General features: G+C 41.3%; 1 protein-coding gene across 3 annotated transcripts in view; it reads left to right on the top strand.

Moving 5' to 3' along the window:
- PPEF1 (protein phosphatase with EF-hand domain 1) overlaps nucleotides 1–22023 on the top strand; it is a 43484-nt gene extending 21461 nt beyond the window's left edge. For all 3 annotated transcript variants that reach the window (XM_030019863.2, XM_030019861.2, XM_030019862.2), the window contains 13 exons: nucleotides 2770–2942; nucleotides 4611–4725; nucleotides 6535–6581; nucleotides 10549–10715; nucleotides 12326–12362; nucleotides 12818–12967; nucleotides 15109–15309; nucleotides 16785–16970; nucleotides 17601–17743; nucleotides 18377–18483; nucleotides 19473–19636; nucleotides 20487–20571; nucleotides 21045–22023. In XM_030019863.2, the coding sequence (XP_029875723.1) occupies nucleotides 2770–2942; nucleotides 4611–4725; nucleotides 6535–6581; nucleotides 10549–10715; nucleotides 12326–12362; nucleotides 12818–12967; nucleotides 15109–15309; nucleotides 16785–16970; nucleotides 17601–17743; nucleotides 18377–18483; nucleotides 19473–19636; nucleotides 20487–20571; nucleotides 21045–21238 (1769 nt within the window). In that variant the 3' untranslated portion in view covers nucleotides 21239–22023. The remainder of the gene's footprint in view (nucleotides 1–2769; nucleotides 2943–4610; nucleotides 4726–6534; nucleotides 6582–10548; nucleotides 10716–12325; nucleotides 12363–12817; nucleotides 12968–15108; nucleotides 15310–16784; nucleotides 16971–17600; nucleotides 17744–18376; nucleotides 18484–19472; nucleotides 19637–20486; nucleotides 20572–21044) is intronic.
- Nucleotides 22024–22595: the final 572 nt, after the last annotated feature.

Below are 22595 nucleotides of genomic sequence, written 5' to 3'. Positions count from 1 at the left end.
CTGTGCCTCTCAAGGTCACCAGGGCAGAAGCCACACCTCTGGGAGCCTTCCTTCAAAAGGGAACAAAAAAAGAGTGCTGTTTTCTGCAGCTTCACTCCCCATGATGCCTCCCTTACACCATTAACACCCTTCCAAGGCTTTTTGCACAGGGTGATTCTTGCAGTGGAGAATAAGTCATAGCTGCTTGCAGCTTACAGTGCCAGGAACGGAGTGAAGTAATAAATATTTGCAGCGTTGTAGAAATGTTCATCCTCTTAGTGGGCTCAAGGTCCATCTGGCTTTGACCTGATGGCTGGGAATCAGTATCTGGCAGATGTAAGAGCACTCCTCAGGAACTAGAGGTGCTCTCAGGTACCCCAGTGGTTAGTCTGAAGGTGCATGGATGGTGGCAGAACAGAGAGCTTATTTCAGAGCCACAGAAGTAGCTGATTCCCTGTTACCCCAATAGCAAGTACATCCTTGGCAGTGGTGTCTTTGACTTGCCTTGAACAACTCCCATGGTGAGGTGGTCTTGTCAGGAGAACCAGATCCCTGGGCTTTCTATGGCCAAAGTGACTCCATGTAGCTCTGGGCTTTCATATTTAACATGGAATATGGCTATTGTCCTGTAGTGTAGTTGTACGGGGTCTGCTAATAGCAAAGGCTCAACTCGCTGAGCTTGGGCTAGAGCTCTGGTGTCAGAGTACAAAGCAGGTCATTCCCTGTGCTCCCTGGGAAGATGACTAAAATGAGAGGGGTGCCGAATCCTTCAGAATTAGTCCTGCATGGGGCCTGTGGTGAGCCGGGGTACTTGTCGGCCAGCGTGCTAATCCCGAGGCTGCATTAGGGCATCCATTACTGACTGCTCTGAGACGACACAGTCATCCTGTGCAGGAAGAAGCCTTAAAATCCAGCTGAAAGACTGCCTGAGGAGACATTAAGTGCACTCTAAGGCTAATGACCATGACTGGCTTTTGACAACTCATCCAGAAGTGGAAAATGGGGTGTACTTTGCACAGATATGCCCTACAGGGAAGGAGATTGGGTTTCCTAGCCTGGGCACATGCCAAAAAGGAGGTGAGGCTGTGAGGAAGGCAGGTTCATGTTCAGAGGTAAAGGGATGGGTAGCCTGCTGCATGCAGGAAGGGAGGGCCAGAGTAGGAGCAGGCATGGGCAGGTGTCTGCCTGGCTTGAATTGCTGAGAAGACTGCTGACTCTGAAGGAGTTGTGTCAGATTAGGAGAGCCTCTGGCCAGAACAGGCAAGCCACGAGGAGTTCGGGTGGTCTGAGGAACTGGCTCCGTAGTCTGCAGCTGCCCACATCCTGAGAGGTAGGGCACAGAGGGAGATGCTGTCCGGAGACTTGCTGCTAGAGCTGGGATGAGACTTGGTGCAGATGCGCTTGGCTGATCAGTATGTGGGAACCAGCAGTTTCAGTCCCCTGGGTGACGTTCTGGCGTCTGGCCAGACAAAGCTGTAACTGTGGTGGAAGACTGCAAATCAGACTACTTGGTGGAAACGGTGAACCCTGAGCACCTTGCTGTCACTTGATGCCTTAATCCATTTACATGGCCATATACTGAATGTGCTAATCAGCTCACAGAAGAAGAGCTGATAAATTTTTTTTTTATTCCAGAGCTGATAAAAAGTGTATTTTTACCTATTTATTTCTTTAATATGGATTTTATCCAGTTATAAGAAAAGTTGGCCATTATGAATCTCATAATTTATGAGGCTGCATGCCGGTTTTGGCTGCTGTGAGTTTTGAGTCACAGCCACAGGTATTCCTCTAGCAATAAATAATACATTTTTATTTCCAGTTGCATCTAACCAAGGTTACAGAAGACTTACCTGTAGCCCAGCAAAAAGTGTTTACAACAGTCGTCTCATAAGAGCAGCTCTGCAACAGCAGCTGCCACAACACTGTCCTCTAGGGTCTGGTTCTCTCTTTTAGAATAATATATGATAAAGACAATCTGCAAGAAGAAAACACTGGAATCTACTGTTTAGTCAGTTACATTTCAAGGGTATGTTAAGAAAATATTGGATTGAAGCAATTAGCAATGTTCCTGCTTTCTCCATATTCCAGGAAAATTAGAAGCTATGCTCTACTTTTATGGCTATGGTTTTGTTTACTTTATTCCATCCAATGGTTTTATGGCAGGCAACCAAAAGGTGGCATTGTCTCCTAGTTGTATCAGAAAGGAGTGCTTTGCAATCCACTGTGAATAAATAGGATTTTGTTAATGACTTTTAAAATAATCACTGACCTACTGGTATTAAGCCTAAAAATTTTACGTAGAAAATAAAAGCAATAAAAGTGAATCTTTAAAACCTGTATTAAAAGCGTAATATTGAACTTTAAACAGATGATGGTCATTGAATGATCAGCCATGACTTTCAATCTCCTTGCTTTGTGGGGGAAGGAGAAGAAGGTCGGTAACAGATTATGTTTCTCATTACTTATGAGAGCAGATTGCTCCACAACTTCAGTGCAAAATGTTTTGCATTCTGACCATGGCTACTGGCTGTTGGGACAGAGTTTTTGCCTGTTTTTTTCATTTGGTTGGCTTTTACTTGGTTTTTGTTTGTTTGCTTGCTTGTTTTTAGTATTGTGAAACAATCTGGGGATACCTGGAGCTCTTCCACTATACAAGGCAGAAGTTAGCCACTGTAATACTGCAGCAAGTAAAGCATCAGTTATGTTCAGCTGGTTCTGGTCATGCTGTTACAGCCCCATGGGGGACTGGTGGAGTTTCTACATTGTTGTTTTTCTTCCCTTTTGTTCCAGTTTCTCACATTTTCACCAGCCCTAGTGTTTCTCAGGTGGTGGATGAAGGCTTATATTTAACAGAATTTGAAAAGAAGATTGATGTTCCAGACTCCTATTATGGACCACGACTCTCATTCCCCCTTACTGTTGAAGATGCCAATGCTCTTCTTCATGCTTTCAGGAATGAACAGGTAAGTTGCAACTAGTTTGATTTCTTTTTACTTATTTTACATGTCTGTCAAATTGTACCTCCACAATCGGTTGAATCCAATGTAAGGCTGAACTGGTGCCCAAGGAGATATTTCACCCTTCCTTTCCACCCCATTACCCTTTCCTGCTAGCCCCATGGTGAGGTGTCTTGGGAAACCGATTTGGCTGGAAGCTAACACAACAAAATCAAAAGCAGTCAGTTCTCAGCCAGACCAGTTCCCAGATTTGATTCACTAGGCTGCATGACCACCAGACCCAGCACTGGGGAGGGGGCAGGGACTAGTGGGGACCTCCTCTTCTAGCATTGAGATTACAGTGATCATGAAATAGGAACCCTGAGCAGCTGCAAGGCAGGGGTTATCAGTGAGGGTGTAGGACTGGGGAAGGTGTCCTAAACTGACCTAGAAACTAGCCGTCATCTTCTTCTGGGTTGAAAGTGCTCCTTGTGTGGTCCTCTTTTTTTTTTTTTTTTTTTTTTTTTTGTCCCCCACCCCCATTCTTCTTAGAGGAATTGAAGAGTGAATATAAAGCATCGCTCATGTAGTGGAACAGGGTGATTGCACAAATCTCAGGAGCTTGCTGTCTGCGGCTGCCAAGGCCCTGAGAAGGCTGTTGCTGATTCTCTGTGTTCCTGAGCAAGCCCCTTTGCTGCCCTCCTACAAGATGAGGGTGGGGCAGGGAGGCATTACATGGCACAGCTTTGTTTGAACTTGTGGTCATTTGTGTTTAACAATATACTGTATATAAAGGATAAGGGTCTATCTTGCTTTTTAACTTACTAAATAAAGGTGGGGGGGGTGTCTGTAATTTTCTGTGGAGGCTGATCTTAAAAGTAGCAAAACATAAAGCGCGTGAAAAATGAGCCCACTCAGACTTCACCTTACTGTCAGCTCGCTCTTCTCTTACTATGGGTGGTGTTTTATTAAGGAAATGATTATATGCAATTGGTCTTTTTTGTTTGCTTTAAAAACATGAATCTTGGAAAGTCAGTCTCATCTATCTTCTCTACCAAACTTCCTCAGAGCTGCGTTTGAACTAAAAGCCTTAAAAATCACCGACTGACAAAATTTTCATAAAAATCGTTAGCAGAGAAGACCAGAAGCTTCAGTGTTGCGTTGTCATACCATTTTCACAGTGAATAGGAAGATAACTCTTACCAAGGCAACCCTTGCCAGAATTTCCCTCTCATTTTTTTTGCAATTTCCTGAAATATAATTTATGGCCTTCAGGGTTTTTGTGGTTGGTTTGTGGTTTTGTTGTTCTTGTTGTTTTTAACTCATAGCTAGAACTACGTCATTTTTTTTCCCCAGTTACTTTGAACAGATGACCTTATGCAATTATTCTGAGTGCTGTGTATCTCAGCCTCTTATCCTTTCTGTAGATGGGAAGAGTAGAAACAGTACACAAGAAATAAAATGGGAAAATATGTAAAGCAAGTTCATTAAGGGCTCTATATCCATTCACCAGGAAGCAAGTGCAAAGCTATGAACACTCCTAATTCCCAGCACTATACCATACAGCCTGTAATCATGTCTGAAGGTCTGTAGTATAAATAATCTTGGCAATACATGTCTGATACTAATAAAGCAGACAGACATATTGCTGCTTCTAATAAGTCTTCCTTTTCTCCCTGCATTTTTTTCTCACAGCTGCTTCATGCCCGCTATGTACTGCAGCTATTATGTGAAACTAGGAGAGTTCTCAAAGAGATGCCAAATATCACCCATCTTTCAACTTCCTACTCCAAGGAGATAACTGTCTGTGGTAAGGTTCCAGAGAAGGTAACCGCTTTGGGCTATGGGTTGATATTCCAAATTGTTAGGGAATGATACTGATATTTCCAAATCTTGCCATTACAAGAAAGCTCTCGATGCCTCTTTTTTTTTTTTTTTTTCCTTCTCCCCCCTGGCATCCGGCATAAATTGGAACAAAAAAAAAAGGTTCCTGAGTCACAGTAAGCATATTTTAAGAAAGTCCCTCACCTCCTCTTTCCTTTTCTCATTAAACATTTCTGAATGAGTCAGTATTAATTCAGCTAACACTGCAGTGTAGCTTAAATACTCCAGCACTCCATCTCTAAAATGCCACCAAGCATTTTGATCACTGGCTGCAAGTCTCACTGCTTTCTCCTCTTACTGAGAAAAAGACTTTACCATCATAATTTACTCAGTAATGAATTTAATGAGGGCTTAATAGGGGTGGCAAACAAGACCTTTCATTGACAGCATGACTATCTAGAATAAATTGAAATTATAAGAAACCCTCATTTCTAAAGGGACTCAAGAGGATGGATCAGTCTTTATACAACCAACAAATTAGTCTCACAGAAGGATGTGATCTGTCAGAAGGTAAAGAACCAAGAGCTCATTGCACATCTATTTTGTTACACTTTTGTAAATTATGGATAAAGGTATCCTGACTTGCCACAGAACGCAGTAGCTGCAAAACAGAACATTAACTCTTGACAGCTAGCAGTGTGTGATGTGTGTAATAGTAAAGTGGTATAAGGAAGGGTACTATGACACATGCAAAACAAATAATGTTTTTTAAGATGTGGTTATACACCTACTTTGATTGCCAGGAAAGGGTTTGTTTAAATGAGGTTTTGCATAAACAGTAATTTGTTAACCAAACCAACAAAACTGCTCTCCACACCAAGGAAACACAGATTCATACTTGTTCACTACACAGTGTGTTCTTACTAAGCAAAACATGTTTCTATCGCATTTGCACTGTAAAAGCAGCACCTAAAGGGATCCCTTTCCTGCCATTGAAACCAATAGCTTTTGTAACCAGAAAGATCCTCTGCAGAAGATGAAAGACTAATTTTTTAACATAATTGGTCCAAAATAATGATTTCCTTAAAATAAGGTATCACTCTCCCCATTTTCTTTTAATTTCAAATTAATAATACAGATTAAATATGCACCTGAAATGTTTGCATCCACATTTGTGATGAAAATCTATCATAACTTGAAGGACTGCTTAGAATGACATCAGCAGGCTCATAATTAATAAAAAGTTACACAGAAAACATGTAGGCAGGGTAAAAATGTCACTTCTCATTTCCTACTCATTGGTGATGAAAGCATATTATCACAAAATAGGTTTTGAAACCATTCTGTGGCTTTGTGGTGGTGAGTCACAGACGTGAGAAGGTTGGTTCTGTGAGCATGAAATTCAGTCATATGCAGAGGGGAGGTATGCTGCAGTGATCTTTGTGTTGGGGTGAGACCCCCCTGCCTGTTCCAAAATAAATGTCTTGGAAAGGGCCAAATCTGTAATTTCCCTGAGTGAACCTTTGGCTGTGTGACTGGTCTGATCTTCAGATCCAGCTGGAAAGACAAAAACTTTATGCAAGACAATTGTATACTCTTTTAAGTATTTAATTGCCAGATTTTACAAGCAGCTTCAGCATGTACCTTAAAATGAAGCTAATCCTGATACAAGGCAAACTACTAAGGAAAACATGGGGAAGAACTTGTTAGGACTAACTAATCCAGTTTCATAATTCTAGTTTTTTCCTTCTCTCCAAGAAAATAAAAAAGAAAATAATGTTTTTGTTTCCTGTAGGAGATTTGCATGGAAACCTGGATGATCTTTTGCTGATATTCTATAAGGTAAGTAGGTAGTCTGTGATGTAGCATTTTCACTTCATGACTTGTTAAGAACACGTATTTATGTCTGATAGATTTATCACTGTTAGAACTGTACATGCAGAGTGCATGTACTACACACAGAAATCCTGGAACAATTTGAAGGGTGTCTTTGTCATAGCTTTTCCTTCTCCATATCTTTCTGCTCACTGTGAAGGAGGAGATCTAGGAGATCTTTCTCTTCCTAAATGTTGAACTGGAGCATGAACCAAAACTTAAGAGGGTTCCTTGCAATGTCTCTAAAGTCCTGCCACTGTTTTATATTCCATATTGACTAAAGTCTTCTAAAATCAGGAGCTACCTTAGTTCCTGATGTAACACTACACCATGGATAATTTTGGCCCTCCAGAAGAAATGCAAAAGCTTTCATTTAGGCCTTCCATTGATACCTGCAAAGTGTTTTTTATTATTATTTGTTTACAGAAACAAAAAAGAGTGCTATCTGTTTAAAAGCCTTTTAAGGTTTGAAAGCAATCAAGTAGTCTGCACAAAATGGAAATACCTTGGGCACCCTTTACATATCCTTGAACGGCTGATTGCTTTTTAATGTTAAAAAAGTGTAGCCCTGTTTTACTGATGTGAAAAAAAATTAAGCTCCGGGCTATCTTTTCCACAATTGTATATTCAACTGAAGATGCAGGAGATTTCCTATATTTAGTTTCACATTTATCTTTAGCATGAATCATCACCTTTCATTTAGCAGATACTCTCTTTGATTTGAGCTTTCTAGGGGAAAGGGGTTGTGTCTGATCCTTATACATTCATCTGCACCGAATGGAGGCTGAAGTGAGGTAAACCAGGTGTTTAAATGATGTAATTCTCCCCCTGCTTCCAACTTCGTTACACTTTATCTGACACTTGTTGAATTGAAACTTGGTTGTTTTGCCCAAGTGCATACATGAAGCCTGTTGAAGTATAATCAGATCCTTTTACAGAGCTCTGCTTTGCTTATTAATCAATCAGTTACATTTAGCTGGTCCTTGGCTTGCAGTCTTCTAGCTGTTATTTTAATTAGACAAGCTTCCTTTTTGAAACTGGAATAAGAGTATGATACAGATTGGTTTCATACACAGGACCTGAAACGGGGAAAAAAACCTATTTTGAAGATATATGCTCAGATATAGTTATATTTACAACTGCAATAAGCCTGAATTTTACTCCTTTGGAGTAAACAGAAGATGATTCTTTTTCCCCTCTCTAAAAGATGTTACAAAGAGAAAAAAACTCTAAGCAAGGACTAGTTCCTGACTTCAGTAAAATCAGAGCCTAAACTCCCACTGACTTCAGGGACTAGAGTTTACCCCCATTTGTTCTCTGTTAAGCTTCTAGGGGAGTCCTTCCACCAAACCAAATAAAATGGACAAATATTTTGTAATTTCAAAGTGGTTGAGAAAATAGAGAGCACATGATAGAGCTGCTTAGTTATTTAGAAGCAAATTAAATGACACAGTATTTTCTGTCCCCTCTGAGCAGTTTACTCAGCAGAGCAGGGAACCCAGTCAGCCTCTGGGATCCATTTTTTTCTGCTTCCCTAACTCTGTTTCAGTTGGAAGGGATTTCCTCCTCTGAATTGGTATGAATCACCCATAAACTTAAACAAGAGGGTGCAATCCTAAACAGTGCCATGAGGAGTGTAGTGATCTCAGGTCTGCACAGAGCTGTGCAGAGCTGAAATGGCTGGTGACACGTTTTGGAGGCCTGCATGCAGACCAGGCACCTTGCGCATGGTGTTCTGTCCAGGGAACTTTTATCACAGTGCTTTTACAAACTGCTAACAGTAAACACACAGAAGCTAGCAATCTACAGCTTATCAATGCAATGCTGGTTGTAATAGCATGTATAATTCTTAAACCTGGTTTGGGTGGGGCTAAGATAATTACTTTTTTCTCAATAGCCACTTTGTAAGGCTCGTTCAGTCCCTGCATTAATCTCCATTAAATTACAGTATTTCCTGAAATTCCTTGAAACTCTTGAATTTCAAATGATGTATTGCTAAGTTAAATTGTTAAATGGATGCTATGGATAGAAATAGCCTGAAGCTGTAGAAAACGCAAATGACAAACGGAAGTTAATTAATCACTAACCCAGCAGATACAGTAAGGATGCCCAGCAGCAAGTTGCCTTGTTCGCCTCTTTGACATGTCAGATTCTGCAACGGCCTTTAATTTAGTTTTGCTCTTACTGTTGGTTGAAACCACAGAAAAGGAAATAAAAACTTCGCATGAGTGTGGAACAAAACTAAAATGTCACATGGAAGTTGGAAGTCCAAAACAAACTCTCATTTAAAACTAAGAGTTGTGTGTAAGCTTTTCCAAAAGAAGAATAATAGAGTCTGGAGAGTGCTTCAGTAGATCTGTCTTTTAGGACTGCAGTTAGAGTGGCTGTGTGTATAGTGACAATCTGCTGGTGATTCACACCCCTATTGGTTTTAAGGCAAAGCTTTTATTAATTCATCTTTCCAGGAGCTGCAGCTGAGTCTCTCCTGTCTGTTCCATTCCTGAAATCTGTCCTTTCTTTTTTAAAACCACTGCAACCCACTGCATTAGCAGAGTCTCATAAATTGCCACTCTTGTGAGCACAGAGCAACAACAGGCCTCTTCTAAGTTAACTTGGAGAGAGCTGGGAAGAGGCTATGGCAAAAACCAAGCAAGCCATATTTACAGCAGTCAGGATTGTGCCAGGGTGGGAATCGAGAGATCAGGATTCACTGCTGCATCCTGATGTAACAGCACAGGACACTGATTGGGACAAAAAAGATATTTCCTAATGGATTCAAATCAAACGCTTAATTGAGTCCCTGACCAAGTCATGCATCCGGCAATAAACCTGCTAAGGCAGTACACCAGGGAATGCCATAGGAAATGCTGGACACCGATGGTAGTAGCTGTATTCAGGAAGTGGGATGTCTTGCAATGCTGCCAAACCTGTTAAGAATGGCTTCCACAGCTGTAATGTGATTTTATATATGTTCTATTGATAATTCTTCTGCATGCCAATTGTGAAAACAGAGGTTACCTTTTTTTGGCAAGTCAAAATTGAAATAATATTTCTGATACTCATGATTGGAAATGATGAAGCTACACATAGTTGCTGCTATATTTTTCTGTAAGCTGATGGCACCCGTTGATGTGTTTATAACTAATCTAATGAAACATACCATCAATTCACAATACTAGCTTTTGATAAGTCACCATTCATAATAAAGCATTGCTCTGTATCTTCTGAAAAAAATAAGGTAAGAAATACCTGTATGTACAGCCTCTCAGGTTTGTGAGTGTTCAAGTATATCTTAGCCCTGGTGGGGGACAAAGTGCAATGTGCATAAAATTGAAGTAGTGCTTTCAGGATTAAAGCAACTGGAATCAAGTTCTTCAGAGTTCTGTATTAAGATTTGATGTCCTCTGGACTATAGTCCTTCTCAGGACTTCTGGAATCCTACACTGCAAACATTGTAACTATATGAAATCCGTTTTCTTACTGTGTAAGGAAACATAAGGTCCTTCAGACTTGTGTCAGAAGATAATTTTTCATGGATTTCTTGTCTTCCATTCAAAATGAATGACTCCCTTCTATTTGCAAGTGCATAACTTCCTAGCAGCAGTTGCATTAACAGAAAAGTGTATTTTATTACAAGACTAATGTTTCTTTTGGTCCCTTTCAATTTAATTTAATACATAAAGGAAAGGATTAGAGATGGCATTGTAAGAACAGCTAGAGAGGTCATCTCTTCTCTGATGGCTCATACAGGTTGTCTGATACAGAGGTTTTTGTTCTAAACAGTGGAAATAAAGAAATGCTGCATTTTAGATCTCTCTATTATGCAGATTTTTTGCAGATTTTCTAGCAATGTGATCTCATTTAAATGCTATTTCCTTTATTACAGTAGCATAGCAGCATCTCTAAATGTCCTTGTTTTTGTTTCCTTCTGCAGAATGGTCTGCCTTCAGAACAAAACCGTTACGTCTTTAACGGTGATTTTGTTGACAGAGGGAAAAATTCTATGGAAATACTTATAATACTGTTTGCATTTCTTCTTATCTACCCCAATGATTTACACTTGAATAGAGGAAACCATGAAGACTACATCATGAACCTGAGGTAGATTTTAGGGGCCAGGGGGCAGGGGAGGGGGCAGTATCTGGCCTTTCATTAGAAATGTTGGAGCTTTTGAATGCTACTTTAGCCACTGGGACACTCTAAAACAGAAGTAATGTTTTATTAGGTATTCAGGTGTAGCTTTGCATATTCAAGATGTGTGAGGAGGGCAAAGAACATCCTCATTACACACAGACACTCGAATGGGAGTCATGTCTTCTCTCTGACCTAATCACAATCCATTGAAGTCAATGGGCTTGGTGCAGCTTCTGGAGTATCAAATCTGGGGAAGGGGGATGGATGGAAGGATGATATTTTAGTTAAAGCATTGGCTTTTTCCATAGCATAGCAAAAGACATAATAGTATGCAATATAATGGAACCAGTCAACCAGGAGCTGATATTTCCCTTAACTTTAGACTAAGATGTCACTTCCCAAACACATGGAGCAGGTAAGTATCCTAGCTTCTACACAGAGGAGGTCCATTAGTTGAGAGGTGGCAGTCTGCCCCATTGCAGGAACAGCTGAGACCCTGTTTCTAATGCAGACATTTGTACTCAGCTGTACAGCGCTGCCAAGGGAGTGAGCACAGCCAGTGTCTCGGGCTGTAGTGAAAGCGTGACTGGTAGACAAAACCATCTCACAGACGTGAGAAGTCAGTCCTAGTCCCTACAATTCTAAGCCTCCCCAGTATGTCTTTGGGTGACTGGCTGGTGGTTAACCTGTTGTACCCCTTGATCACTTGTGTGCACACAGAATATATTGCAGTTTTAACATGGGCATAAACCTGGATTAGAGGCCCATGTTCAAATCTTACTAATGATCCATGTAAGAGAATGAGTTTCACATGACGCTTCCTTTTTCAGCACTTAAAAAAACAAAAAAAAACCCAAAAAACCCCCCCAAAAACCCAACAACAACAACAACAAAAAAACCCCCAAAACAAAAAACCCCAAAACCAAACCATAGAGAAAGATCAGTTACTTTATCTACAAGGTAGGAAAATTCCTGCCCAAAATAGTAAAAAATATTAACTAAGTCTGTGATGGTATGGAGCGTAAAGATGCGTTCCTGTGTATGGCTCTTTGCTGGGCATTTTGATTAGCAGTGCTGCACATCAGTAAATTTGAAAGCTGGTGGTATGAAAATGCCCCTTGCACCAAGGATATCTTTGTCTTAAAAGAATGAGTATGAAAATCCTTATCCCTTGTGGGGGAAAAGACATGATAGATGACATTGTCTAATAAAGTTGAGTGATTTAGGACAAAAACTCTGTGGAGGTTTTTTGGGAATTTTTGCCCATTATCAGTTAGGTTCCTTTGAAATTTCTCTGCAGTATCTGAAAGGTAAAACTGCTAAGCTATTTCATTTTGATGGGAAAAAGGCCACTTAATAATTATTGGTCTGGATTCTGTTCCTGATCTCTTGTATGTACAAGAAATCAGTTTAACTCAATTCTTGAGAAAGAGCAGAAGAAAGCATCTTGAAAACTGATGTGAGACAGAATGGCAGGAGAAAAACAGGGCTAGAAAACTCCTGGCAAACACTGTAGTGCAGAACATGATGCAGAAAGGGCATGCTGAAACCAGTTTGTTATGCTGTCCTATTTTCAGATACGGCTTCACAAAAGAAGTTTCGAAGAAGTACAAGGTAAGATTCCTCCTCCTTCTCCTGTATTTTCTTTGTAGTCTTGCACGTGCAAAATGGAACTGTGTAAACAAGGAAACTTCCAAACAGTTTATTTAGGTGTAGTACGGAATGACTTTAGTAATGTAGTTTAAATTATTTTGGATTTTCAGTGGAATAACTGACAAAACAATTTTAAGCCTTTTATGCTCAGAGTTCTATAGGATGAAATAAATAACATCCATAAGGCCACTCAAGAACACAAAAAGAAGTGAACGTGAAAGAAAAACGAAATGCTACAGAGACAATCAAATGGCCCTAAGGTAAATGTCAGAACATGTTTGTCAGTGTTGCAGTTTGGGGTGTCACCTGGATGGAACCGGTCATACAGACTGTGGCAGACACTTCAGCAAAATCTTGAACTTAGAAGCAACAGAATCTGCCAGAAATAGGATCTAATGTAAGAGTATGTTTTACAGGACCACGGGCAACAGATTTTGTGTCTTCTGCGAGACGTCTTTAGCTGGCTTCCCCTTGCCACTATAATTGATAGCAAAGTTCTTATCCTACATGGAGGGATTTCAGACACTACAGATTTGGATTTCCTGAACGCACTTGAGAGAAATAAGGTATAGGATCGTATTCGGGGGGTGGTCGTGGTGGTGTAATTTTGTTTTGTTTAAAAAAATCTAGCAGTACAAATACTAAGATCAAGTTGTTTGCACTAAGAAAGGAAACAGCTGCTGTATAAGGCACGTAAGGAAAAAAAAGTCTTGTTTTTCTTCAAAATCAGTGTTTAGGAAGGAAGGTTTCAGTAGGTATTGGGAGCCAATTGTTTGGCTGCTGTAAAATAACATGGGCCTTTTGATTTTAAAATAGCTAAAAACACTTTAGATGCCTCCTTCATGCAGTGATGATGCATTAGCCAGAAAGTATGAAAAGTACTTAATTCTCAGGCATTTCCGAACACTTTAGAAATCAGTCTAGCCACATCTTTCTAGCACTGCCTTTTGTCCTGGGGCTGTGCTGCTGCTGTCTGTTGTGTGGGGGAAGCTCTCCACCTGTGAGGCACTCCCTTGGCAGCAGCGGAGCTTTGCGCATGTGGGAGAGCCTTTCTAGCAGCATCAAACTTCAAGACCTGGCCTCGAGAAGACAGGAACTGCTGCTTTTCAGGGATTTAGAGGACAGAAACGTTCATTTTTTTTCTGAAATGGTGAGCAAACACAGCTCTATCAAATCAGTGGAAAATGGTGTGGGATTTGGTCTCAATTTGGACAACTAAATCAAGATGTCTGCTTGTGATCTGGGTGCTTAGGCTCCTTATAATCAGTGGAGATCCAGGAGATCTGGTGGAGATCCAGGTCTTATCATTGCTCAGGCGTAGGTCTCCAGTGCTGTTCGTGGAAGCACCCTGTAGCCTAGAGATATCTCCTCTGGCCTCTGCCTGCTTCTGGAGAAGGTTGTCTTCACAGGTCTCCTGCACCGGTCTCCTTTAGGTCTGATTCGTATCTGCCCATCTTATGCTAATTCACAGTTAAGGCAGAGCATCCCAGATGGTACGAGATACCTATGTTTAAGCAACCTTGTGTACCTTGTCATTAGTGTCTGTGGAATCCAGAACTATTTCTCTCATCCTCATGTTTTCTAATGCAGAAATAAATGCTTTACAGGACAGTCAGGTGTATCTCTGTTTCTTAAAGATGTGAAAAAGGGCAATGAATGCTTCTGGTCATTGGAGTCTGGGCTCCGTTGGCTGTACCACTGTACACTAAAATTGGGTGCCTAACTACAGATGTAGGTGTCTTAACTGTGAGCTGAGATCTGCCCACGCTTTCACCAAGGCTGGGCTCGGCATGTTGCTGATGTGGTATCTGTGAAATTCAGAATTGACAGGTCAAAGTTGCTGCCACAGGAGAGCGTTGCTAATGAGACGTGTGGGCCACAACTTGTGGTGATATCACTCAAGGCCAACTGATGTATTTTAATTGGTACACCTGGCAACTGACAGGTCTCAAATACTGGTCAGCACACTGGGGAATAACCCGGTGTTTTGCATTTTGTTTTGCATCGGTCCTTTCCTTTGTTAAAGAGTAGACTTTTGGGTGGTGGTGGTGTTTTGTTGTTGGGGTTTTTTTTGTTCTGGAAACGAGCTAGTATTGAGAAAATTTCAAATGAGAAGAAAAGATACTCCCTAGAGAAGAGTCTGTATTAATGGGCATTCATGGAGCCATAGCACACAGCTCTGAAAAAGCAAATGCTTGTGTGTATTGGAAGAGGTTGATTTAACAATAAAAGGCCCTGCTGTAATACTTCATAATTTCACTGTTATCCTCCTGATATTCCATTTATTTTAGCCAAATGAACCTAGCAGCATGCTACTGTATCAGAGTAGTAGCGAATGCGGTTCATCTTCAGTACAGTGTACGTGTATATTTTCAGTTTCTAGTGAAGCTGGGCACTTAAGTGTCATCCCTGAGCCCGGACCATACTTGCTCTATAGTGAGACCTTATGATTGACTGTGGCTTGGAATGAATCTGTGTGTCTGGATCAGAATGTGAGAGCAGCTCTGAAGAGGCTGGTCACTGATAGACATAAAGCAAAATTTCTGCAAGTGCCAAACACCTGCAGCTTCCACCAAACCTGTGAGTTCAGGACATGAGAGTTTAATACTGAGTACAGGAAACAGGAGCTGATATGCCTTTCAGCTGACATGTCTGTTATCGTCTTTATGTTCTGGTAACTCTTTCTTTTTTTTTTTTTTTTTTAAAGTTGAAATCTTTGATGCGGCCACCAAAGTCAGTGAGAGACAGACAGGACCAACTGAAGGAGAGAATTCCCACCACCAGACCCAGTAAACACATTGCCAACCAGAATGTTGCAGGGAAAACACAACACATCTCTTTATTGGGCTCTGCTGAGCATTCAGGCTCAAGTTTGCCTCCAGACCCCGCCCTGAAGGAATGGAAACAAGTAGGTGAAACCAAAGACAGACTGATTCTGAACCCCCCCCACACACAAAACCAGCAGGTGCTCTGCTCAGGCAGTATGTTTGAGTCTGAGGGAACTGTCTCTTGGTAAAAACCCCATCATTCTTGGGAGTATACTAGCCAGCTATTAGTTTTTTGGATGCTTTTTGTAGACCTGGTAATAAAGGCTTGTGATTTTTATACCTAACAAGTACAGCTTACCCAGTGTTTTCTTAGCCGTTAGGAGGAAACTGCTCAGTACGAAATGTGTTTGCGTGCCCTCATGTGGTTGGATCTGTTGGTACATACGTGGTTGTCAGTTTAAATAGGCCAGTCTTCGCAATCGTTGGTGATAGTGAGCACGTTTTTTTGGCTGTGGTTTTGGCAGCTGAATGCTGATACTGTCCAAAAAACCCAACTCCTGAGACCTACAGGCTGATTACTCAAGAGTGGGAAGTTTTTGTCCTCTGGCTGTTCATTTCCTCTTGAATATTAGAGGCAATATGGAGCTCTTGCCATACTGTGATTTAACAAATGGTGATAACGTGAAAAGCTTAATTTGCACAGAAATTTAGAAGCTCAAAATTGAGTTTTATATAAGTTTATTTTTCTGAGCCTCTCTTCAGACAACTGCTTCAAGGGGCAGACAGTTTTCTTTTGCTTCTTGAGAAGCAAATCTGTCTCTGAAAATGTGATTTCCAAGATACCTATCTGAGCTACAAACTAACATAATGGGCATGAGCAACCCCCCTGAAATATGACAGTCCCCCAGCTAACCAAGTGTCCACTGAGCCACGCTCACAAATGTGAAGTGGAATGTGTTAAGTGTACACCTTGTCCAGTGAGGTTTAAACAAACATATTTTGCCTAATGTTTGCTACTGATGAGAATTATTAGGTTAGGTGACTTTAAACCATGATAATTCATCCTCATGTCTGAATCCTACTAAAATGCTAATATGTAAAATCTTGTTTTGAAACATGAGCTAACTGAAGACAATAAAGCCAAAGGCAACTCTTGTCATGTTTAGAGCAGGCATTCCCAAGCTTAGTTTAGGTAAAACCACCAACCCATGGGGTTATCAGGTCTGTGCTGGGAAATAGAAAATGCTTCTCACACCTACGTGTGAAGAAGGCAGCTTTTGCTCTCTTTGAAATAGCCCAGGTACCATTCCTGAGGCACCCAGCTGAGTCTGGAAGCCTCGGCTGTAAAAGGAGGTACATTTCTGAAATGATATTTCATCAGAAAAAAGTTCATCCAAAATGTAGAAAATGTTTCTTAAGAAAAGTAGAACAAAATTTTCAGCCCAAAAGAATGCCCTGCTGAAAGGAGGGAAGAAAACACAAGACCTACTGTTAGCTCAGGTGTGTTTTCTCCCTGTACTGTGGGGCTTTTGCTATAGCCAGTACTTTAGACAGCCATAGCCTGTCAGTTCCCACCTACTATCAGTCCTCACTTGCTTGAGTTTGCTATTTATAGATCCTTGACATTCTCTGGAGCGATCCAAGAAGCCAGAATGGCTGTACACCAAACAAGTGTCGAGGAGGAGGTTGTTACTTTGGTCCCGATGTCACTGCCAAGCTGTTTGAAAGGTATAATCTGAAGATGCTCATCAGGTCTCATGAATTCAAGCCAGAAGGTTATGAGATCAGTCACAATGGGAAGGTAAGGTGCTTCCATGTAAAGTAGAATTCTCCTGTGAATTTCACAGGCATATCCACAGCTTTGTCTGGAAAGTTTAAAAAAATGAATGACTTCTTTAAAATGGGTTTGGGGGAATTGTGTGCTAGATAGATGCTAGAAGAAATTATGGAGTTCTGACAAAATTCTTTACAGCTTCAGGGAGTGGGGACTGGCTTATTACTCGTGTGAAAACAAATGAACACCAACAAAATCCCTGAGGAGAGTTATGTGTAAATACAGTGCAAGAGATGCTCTAAGGCTCTAGAAGCCTTTTAACTTAATTTCTTTTCTGACCCTACTCTCTGACATGCTATATCAGGAAGCCAGCAAGAATCCTGAAAACCAGGTCTATCTTAGAAAGAGGTTTCTGCTAAACAGCATGTTGTATCACACTTCCCTCTGAACTGAAATCTTCCTGTATCAGGCCAAAAATACAGGCCTGGAGCTCTGACTCGGAAAGTGTGAGCGATTTGGTGAACAACGTAGTTGTTGATCTCTGGTTTTATATGTAGACAATTTTGTAACCTGCATGTTTTGCTAAGATCAGTTTCAGAAATCAGTCTCAAGGAGAGTTGTTCTAGCCAATCCAGTTTCTTTGTTTCCTATGATCAGGTTATCACTATATTTTCTGCCTCTAACTATTACGAAGAGGGAAGCAACCGCGGAGCATACATTAAACTGAATCCTGAATTGATTCCTCGGTTTGTACAGTACCAAGTCAGCAAGTACACACGAAGGCAGAATCTTCGGGAGAGGTAAAGCTGTGTGTTGTATGCAGCGAGCGTGTACTTACTTAGCATGTGAATACCTGCCACAAATCTACAGCTTCACTGAATAATTGAATAGGCATCTATTTTCCTTGGTTTTCCTTATTTTTCTGTTTTACAATTTAAAAATTAATGCAGCAGACAAAATATGTTCTAAGTGCTCTAACTTGGTTTCCTGAGAAACTCCCAAAGGTAATTAGATGCAGTAAGTGGTTAGAACAGACCATTGTCAGGGACTCGTAAAGGGCCTGTGCCTGTCTGTCAGGTCTGCTTTAAGGCTGCAGTGTTAATCTGGACAAATCCTGTTATGAATTGAGTCCAAAAAGTTTATCATGACAGCTTTGCCATGCCTAGCACTGTGGTTTAGATTTACTAAAGCAAAGCAGCTTAGAATTACCTGCATAAACTCGATTATCTCTTAAGTTCAGGTTATTCGTATGGGGCTTTGTTTGTTTTGTTGTTTTTGTTCTTCCCTGTCCCCCACCATGTTGTCTTTTAGGATGACCCTAAACATACTACATGTTAAAGGATATAAGAATTTGATAATGAATGTTGAAAAGCATAAAACATTAGAGGATTTCAATCCTTTAATGATCTGCTCTGCATTTTTTTTCCTCCTAGGGTGGGTACAATTGAATCATCTGCCTTAAAGTGCTTACGAGAGAAGATTTATGCTCACAGGTCTGAACTCACTAGTGCTTTTGCACAGTATGACCTCAATGGCACAGGTAATACTACTCTGTCCAGCTGCCACAGGGGGAAAGCAGCTTCCATGTGCGTGTGGGGGCAGAGGGGACAAACCCCATGGAGATGGGTCCTGCCTGCCAGCAAAAGGCTGGAGGGCAGCACAGGCTGGTTGATCTTACGTTCTTCCTGACCACAGCGGAGGAGAGGTATTAGCAAGTGCCTAGCCCCAGAAAACAACCTGGGGTGGATGAAGCTTTAAGTAGGAAGAAGAAAACAACTGAAACACGTGGGCAAATACGGGAATGGTGTCTGTTGTTGAGCAGAGTTTGGGCAGGCAAATCCAGCTCCAGAAGCTCAAAGGTCACCACCTTCACTTAGGAGCGTGTTCAGAAGATGTCAGACAGGGAACTGGGGTCTCGGGTGAGAGGGAACTGCTCTCCATCTGCATCTGGGAGATACCTGAGGAAAGCTGACTGGCTATGCCACTAGCAGACACACACTCACCCATCAGTTGAAGAAAAGTCAGTGGTTAAACTGATACATGAACCTTTTATGTAGGAGCAAGTTGTTGATGATTTCTAGCACAAATACAACTTTACCTCATGATGGCTTCTCACTTGGCTGGGTTGTCATCTGTGCCCCTAAAAGGGCAATCAATAACATGATGGTACTGCTTCTTTGGCCACTGAACAACTGTTAACATGCTTCTGTCTTACTGGGTTTTCAGCCATGTATGTCTCTCTAGTTGCAGCTCAGCTCACATCTGAAATACTCTTCATGGCATAAACTCAAAAGGTATTAAAACATACTACACACCATAATAGCATCACAAAGTTGTTGAGGTTGGAAGGGACCTATGGAAATGTCTAGTCCCACCGCACTGCTCATTGTTATGAGGGTTTTTTATCCCAGGGTTAGGAGAAAATGTTTGTTTTGCAACTGTTCTTACAAACAGCAAGAAGCCATGCTGGTGACTGATGTGTGCTGTGTCACATACTGCTTGTAACCATGAACTGACCCCTTCTGGCAGGCAGGATTTCTGTCAATGACTGGGCTGCAGCGATGGAGTCTGTCCTACAGCTGGAACTGCCCTGGAGGATGCTGCACTCGCAGTTAGCACAGACGACCCCAGATGGAGAAGTTGACTTCATGTCATGTTTTTATGACTTGAAAATAGGTCAACCTATAAAAGAGGTAAGGAGGAAAATGCCTCCTTGCAAATCTTGGAGGAACAGCTTTTGGTGCAACTTGAGGCACAAGACAGTAGTTTGGCCAATCAGGTAGACATCTACAGCTGAACTGGTTGCCAAGCTTCTTTTTATAGTCACTGGAGGGAAATGAGCAGTGCTAGGGTACGAATCATCATTCCCTGCTAAGGTAGATGCTTAAAATAGGTTGGATGAATCACATGCTAGAACTGCTTCTTACTTTCCGTTGACTCTCAAGGGCGTTTAGATAATGTAGCTGAGGAGATGCGACAAAGCCTACCCAGAGCACTCAACCCTTACTCTTTGAGATGAGCTTTTCAAATGTGTGCCAGAGCCAATTCAGGCACCTGTAGGAGGGAGTCACATTTGTAGATGGAGGTTTAGATGTTTTAACAGTAGCTGAGGTCTCTTCTACAGAGTCCAGTTGTTACTGAGTGGCTGCATAGTGATTTGGTACTTGGCTATCGCTGTCATTTTCTAAATGGCAGGCTCCATTCACGTATGTACAGTGAAAGCTTTGTATGGGTGCATGGCATGCAGCGTCTTCCCTAGATTATCCATACTTCCACAAATAACTACTGAAGGAGGAGGTTTGAAGGGCTCCTTCCCCCTTGTCCTGCCATCTGAAAGGGACAGGTTTTAGCTGATTATTCCTCAGGGCAAGACACTAAGTATCATTCCAGGGAACTCAAGCGTAAGGATTTTTTTTTTCTTTTTTTTTTTAAAAACATTTGACAAGTTAAACTGGGAAAATAGATTTGGATAGTACATATTCTGTGGTTAGCCTAATGCAAACCAAGGTCTGAATAGTTTCCTTTATGTGACTTCAAAACCAGGTTCAGCCAGCTTTGGTGGAAACACTGTGCAGATACAGAAGGGATCTGGAGATCATCTTTAATGTCATTGACAAAGATCACTCAGGTAAGTCTAGGTAACTCCACTGTACCAGCTCTAAGAAGCCTATACTAGTTATCTTTCCCCACTGTGTTTCCTCCTTAAGGCTTCTAAATATAGAGGAACCAGAGGTGATGTCATTTTTCCATTTTAGTGAAGACTAATTTAAGCAGTTAGGCTGTAACCATATAAGGGGTGGTGCACAGAGCCTAACTTGAGAAAAACTTCTCATACATCCCATCTCCAGTACTGGCTTCACTCTTTTGGGGGCTTTTTCTCCCTTCCACTCTCACTCAGTATTTACTGCTTTCTCAATTCTGCTGTTGAAAGCATTAGATCATTACCTGAAGTAAAAATGTGCTTCAGTCATGAAATCACAAAACTCACCCAAACCACGGTAGGCAGGTAACTTTCTTGCAGTGAAGGAGCATGCATGTGTGTGTGTATGCAGGAACAGGAAACAGCACTCGAAAAAGCAACCTGCTGTCTGTCTCCTTTAGGTCTGATTTCTCTTGAGGAGTTTGGCCAGACATGGAAACTCTTCGCTTCTCACCTGGGCATTGATGTGTACGATGAATCCCTTGACAAGTTAGTCCTCAGCATAGACTACAACAAAGATGGCCATATTGACTTCAATGAATTTTTAGAGGCCTTTCATGTGGTTCATAGACTAGAGAAGAAGGCAAACTCATGAAAAGGCAGAGCTTGTGGGCTGTCTTGGAAGCTCACCTTCCTGTCATTAGTCAAGCAGTCTGGGAAACCAATTTCCAGACTCACAATAAATGGGCTGCTCGATACTGTAAGCATTGCGGTCACTGTGTAAGCCTTTATTTAGTCCCTTCTGGATGGCATATAACCTGCTAGTAATGAGCCAGAAGAGACGAAAACCCACTACTTATAGTATTACTGTGTGTCACTGCCACATCAGTACTTTACAATTTATCCTCCCCCTTGGTGGCATCTTCCCCATCCATCTAATCTGTGAACAATGCCAAGGCTGCACCTACAACCCCACAGAAGAGAAACTTTGGAATGTTTCTTGCAGCAGGCCCTAGTGACAGCTGAGAAGTAGTGCTGATGGCAGCAAGGAACATATCAGACCCTCCCTGGTGATACAACAGGCATGACAGAGGCCTGCTGTGGACTATCCAATCCAGGAGAGGAAAATAGGGAAGAAGAACCATCTAGTAAAGAGAGGTAGTTCTGCATTTAATCTTCCTCTTCACGTGATGCCGTGGAAGTAAAACATTCCAGGTCACTATCTATCCTCAAAGTTTACAGACACAACTCAAAGGATCTTAGTTGAAAGGCATTTATGCTTGCACTAGATTTCCTCTTGCCACTGCTTACTTTTCCCTACATTTGTTGGGGCTTGGAGCTAAGAAAGTAATAACTCATCACCTTAATGAAGGCTAAATCTATAGCATGTTAATGTAACATATGATAGATCACAAAATAAAGCTTTAGCTTTCACAATAATGTATAAGTAAGTGTGGTGTCTTTTTGCCTGTATTTTGGTGTCCTATACCTATGAGAGTACAACACACCTTTCCTGGAGATTAATTGGATTTCTTTAAAACAAAGCAAGAGATGAGCAAGAACACAGAAGTAAATAGATTTTGATACTACTGAACCTAACTATTCTTGCATATAGTTTAGCATAAATTCTTTAGCAAGTAAACAGAAATTCTGAAATTGAGGTTTTAGAACACAGTGAGGTGTACACAGTGAGGAACACAGTGGCCCTGGCCTCCTCCCAACTGCAAGCCAACATTCCCATTCCTGCAAGTACCACCCCATCCACTCCTGTGGGGGAGAGCAGGGAGATCTGGACCTAATTCTCTTGCATCTTACACTCTGAAAGCAACACACTGCTGCAAAGTGAAGTGCAGCCAGGTCAGGAGCTTTTTGAGACAGTACTACCTCATTCAGCCTTTAGTAAATACAATGGGCATAAAGTGCTTTTTGGGTACAAAACAGTTGCAGCCTAGCCTGTCTTCAAATTTTAGTTTTATCTTTTCTTACTAAGTAAAGTAGCTAGGTTTTATTTA

This window comes from Aquila chrysaetos, chromosome 7, assembly GCF_900496995.4.
Source record: "Aquila chrysaetos chrysaetos chromosome 7, bAquChr1.4, whole genome shotgun sequence".
NCBI classification, from domain to species: domain Eukaryota; kingdom Metazoa; phylum Chordata; class Aves; order Accipitriformes; family Accipitridae; genus Aquila; species Aquila chrysaetos.
Note: the sequence above shows the minus strand (reverse complement) of the source record. Positions and strands in the feature narration are given on the sequence as shown.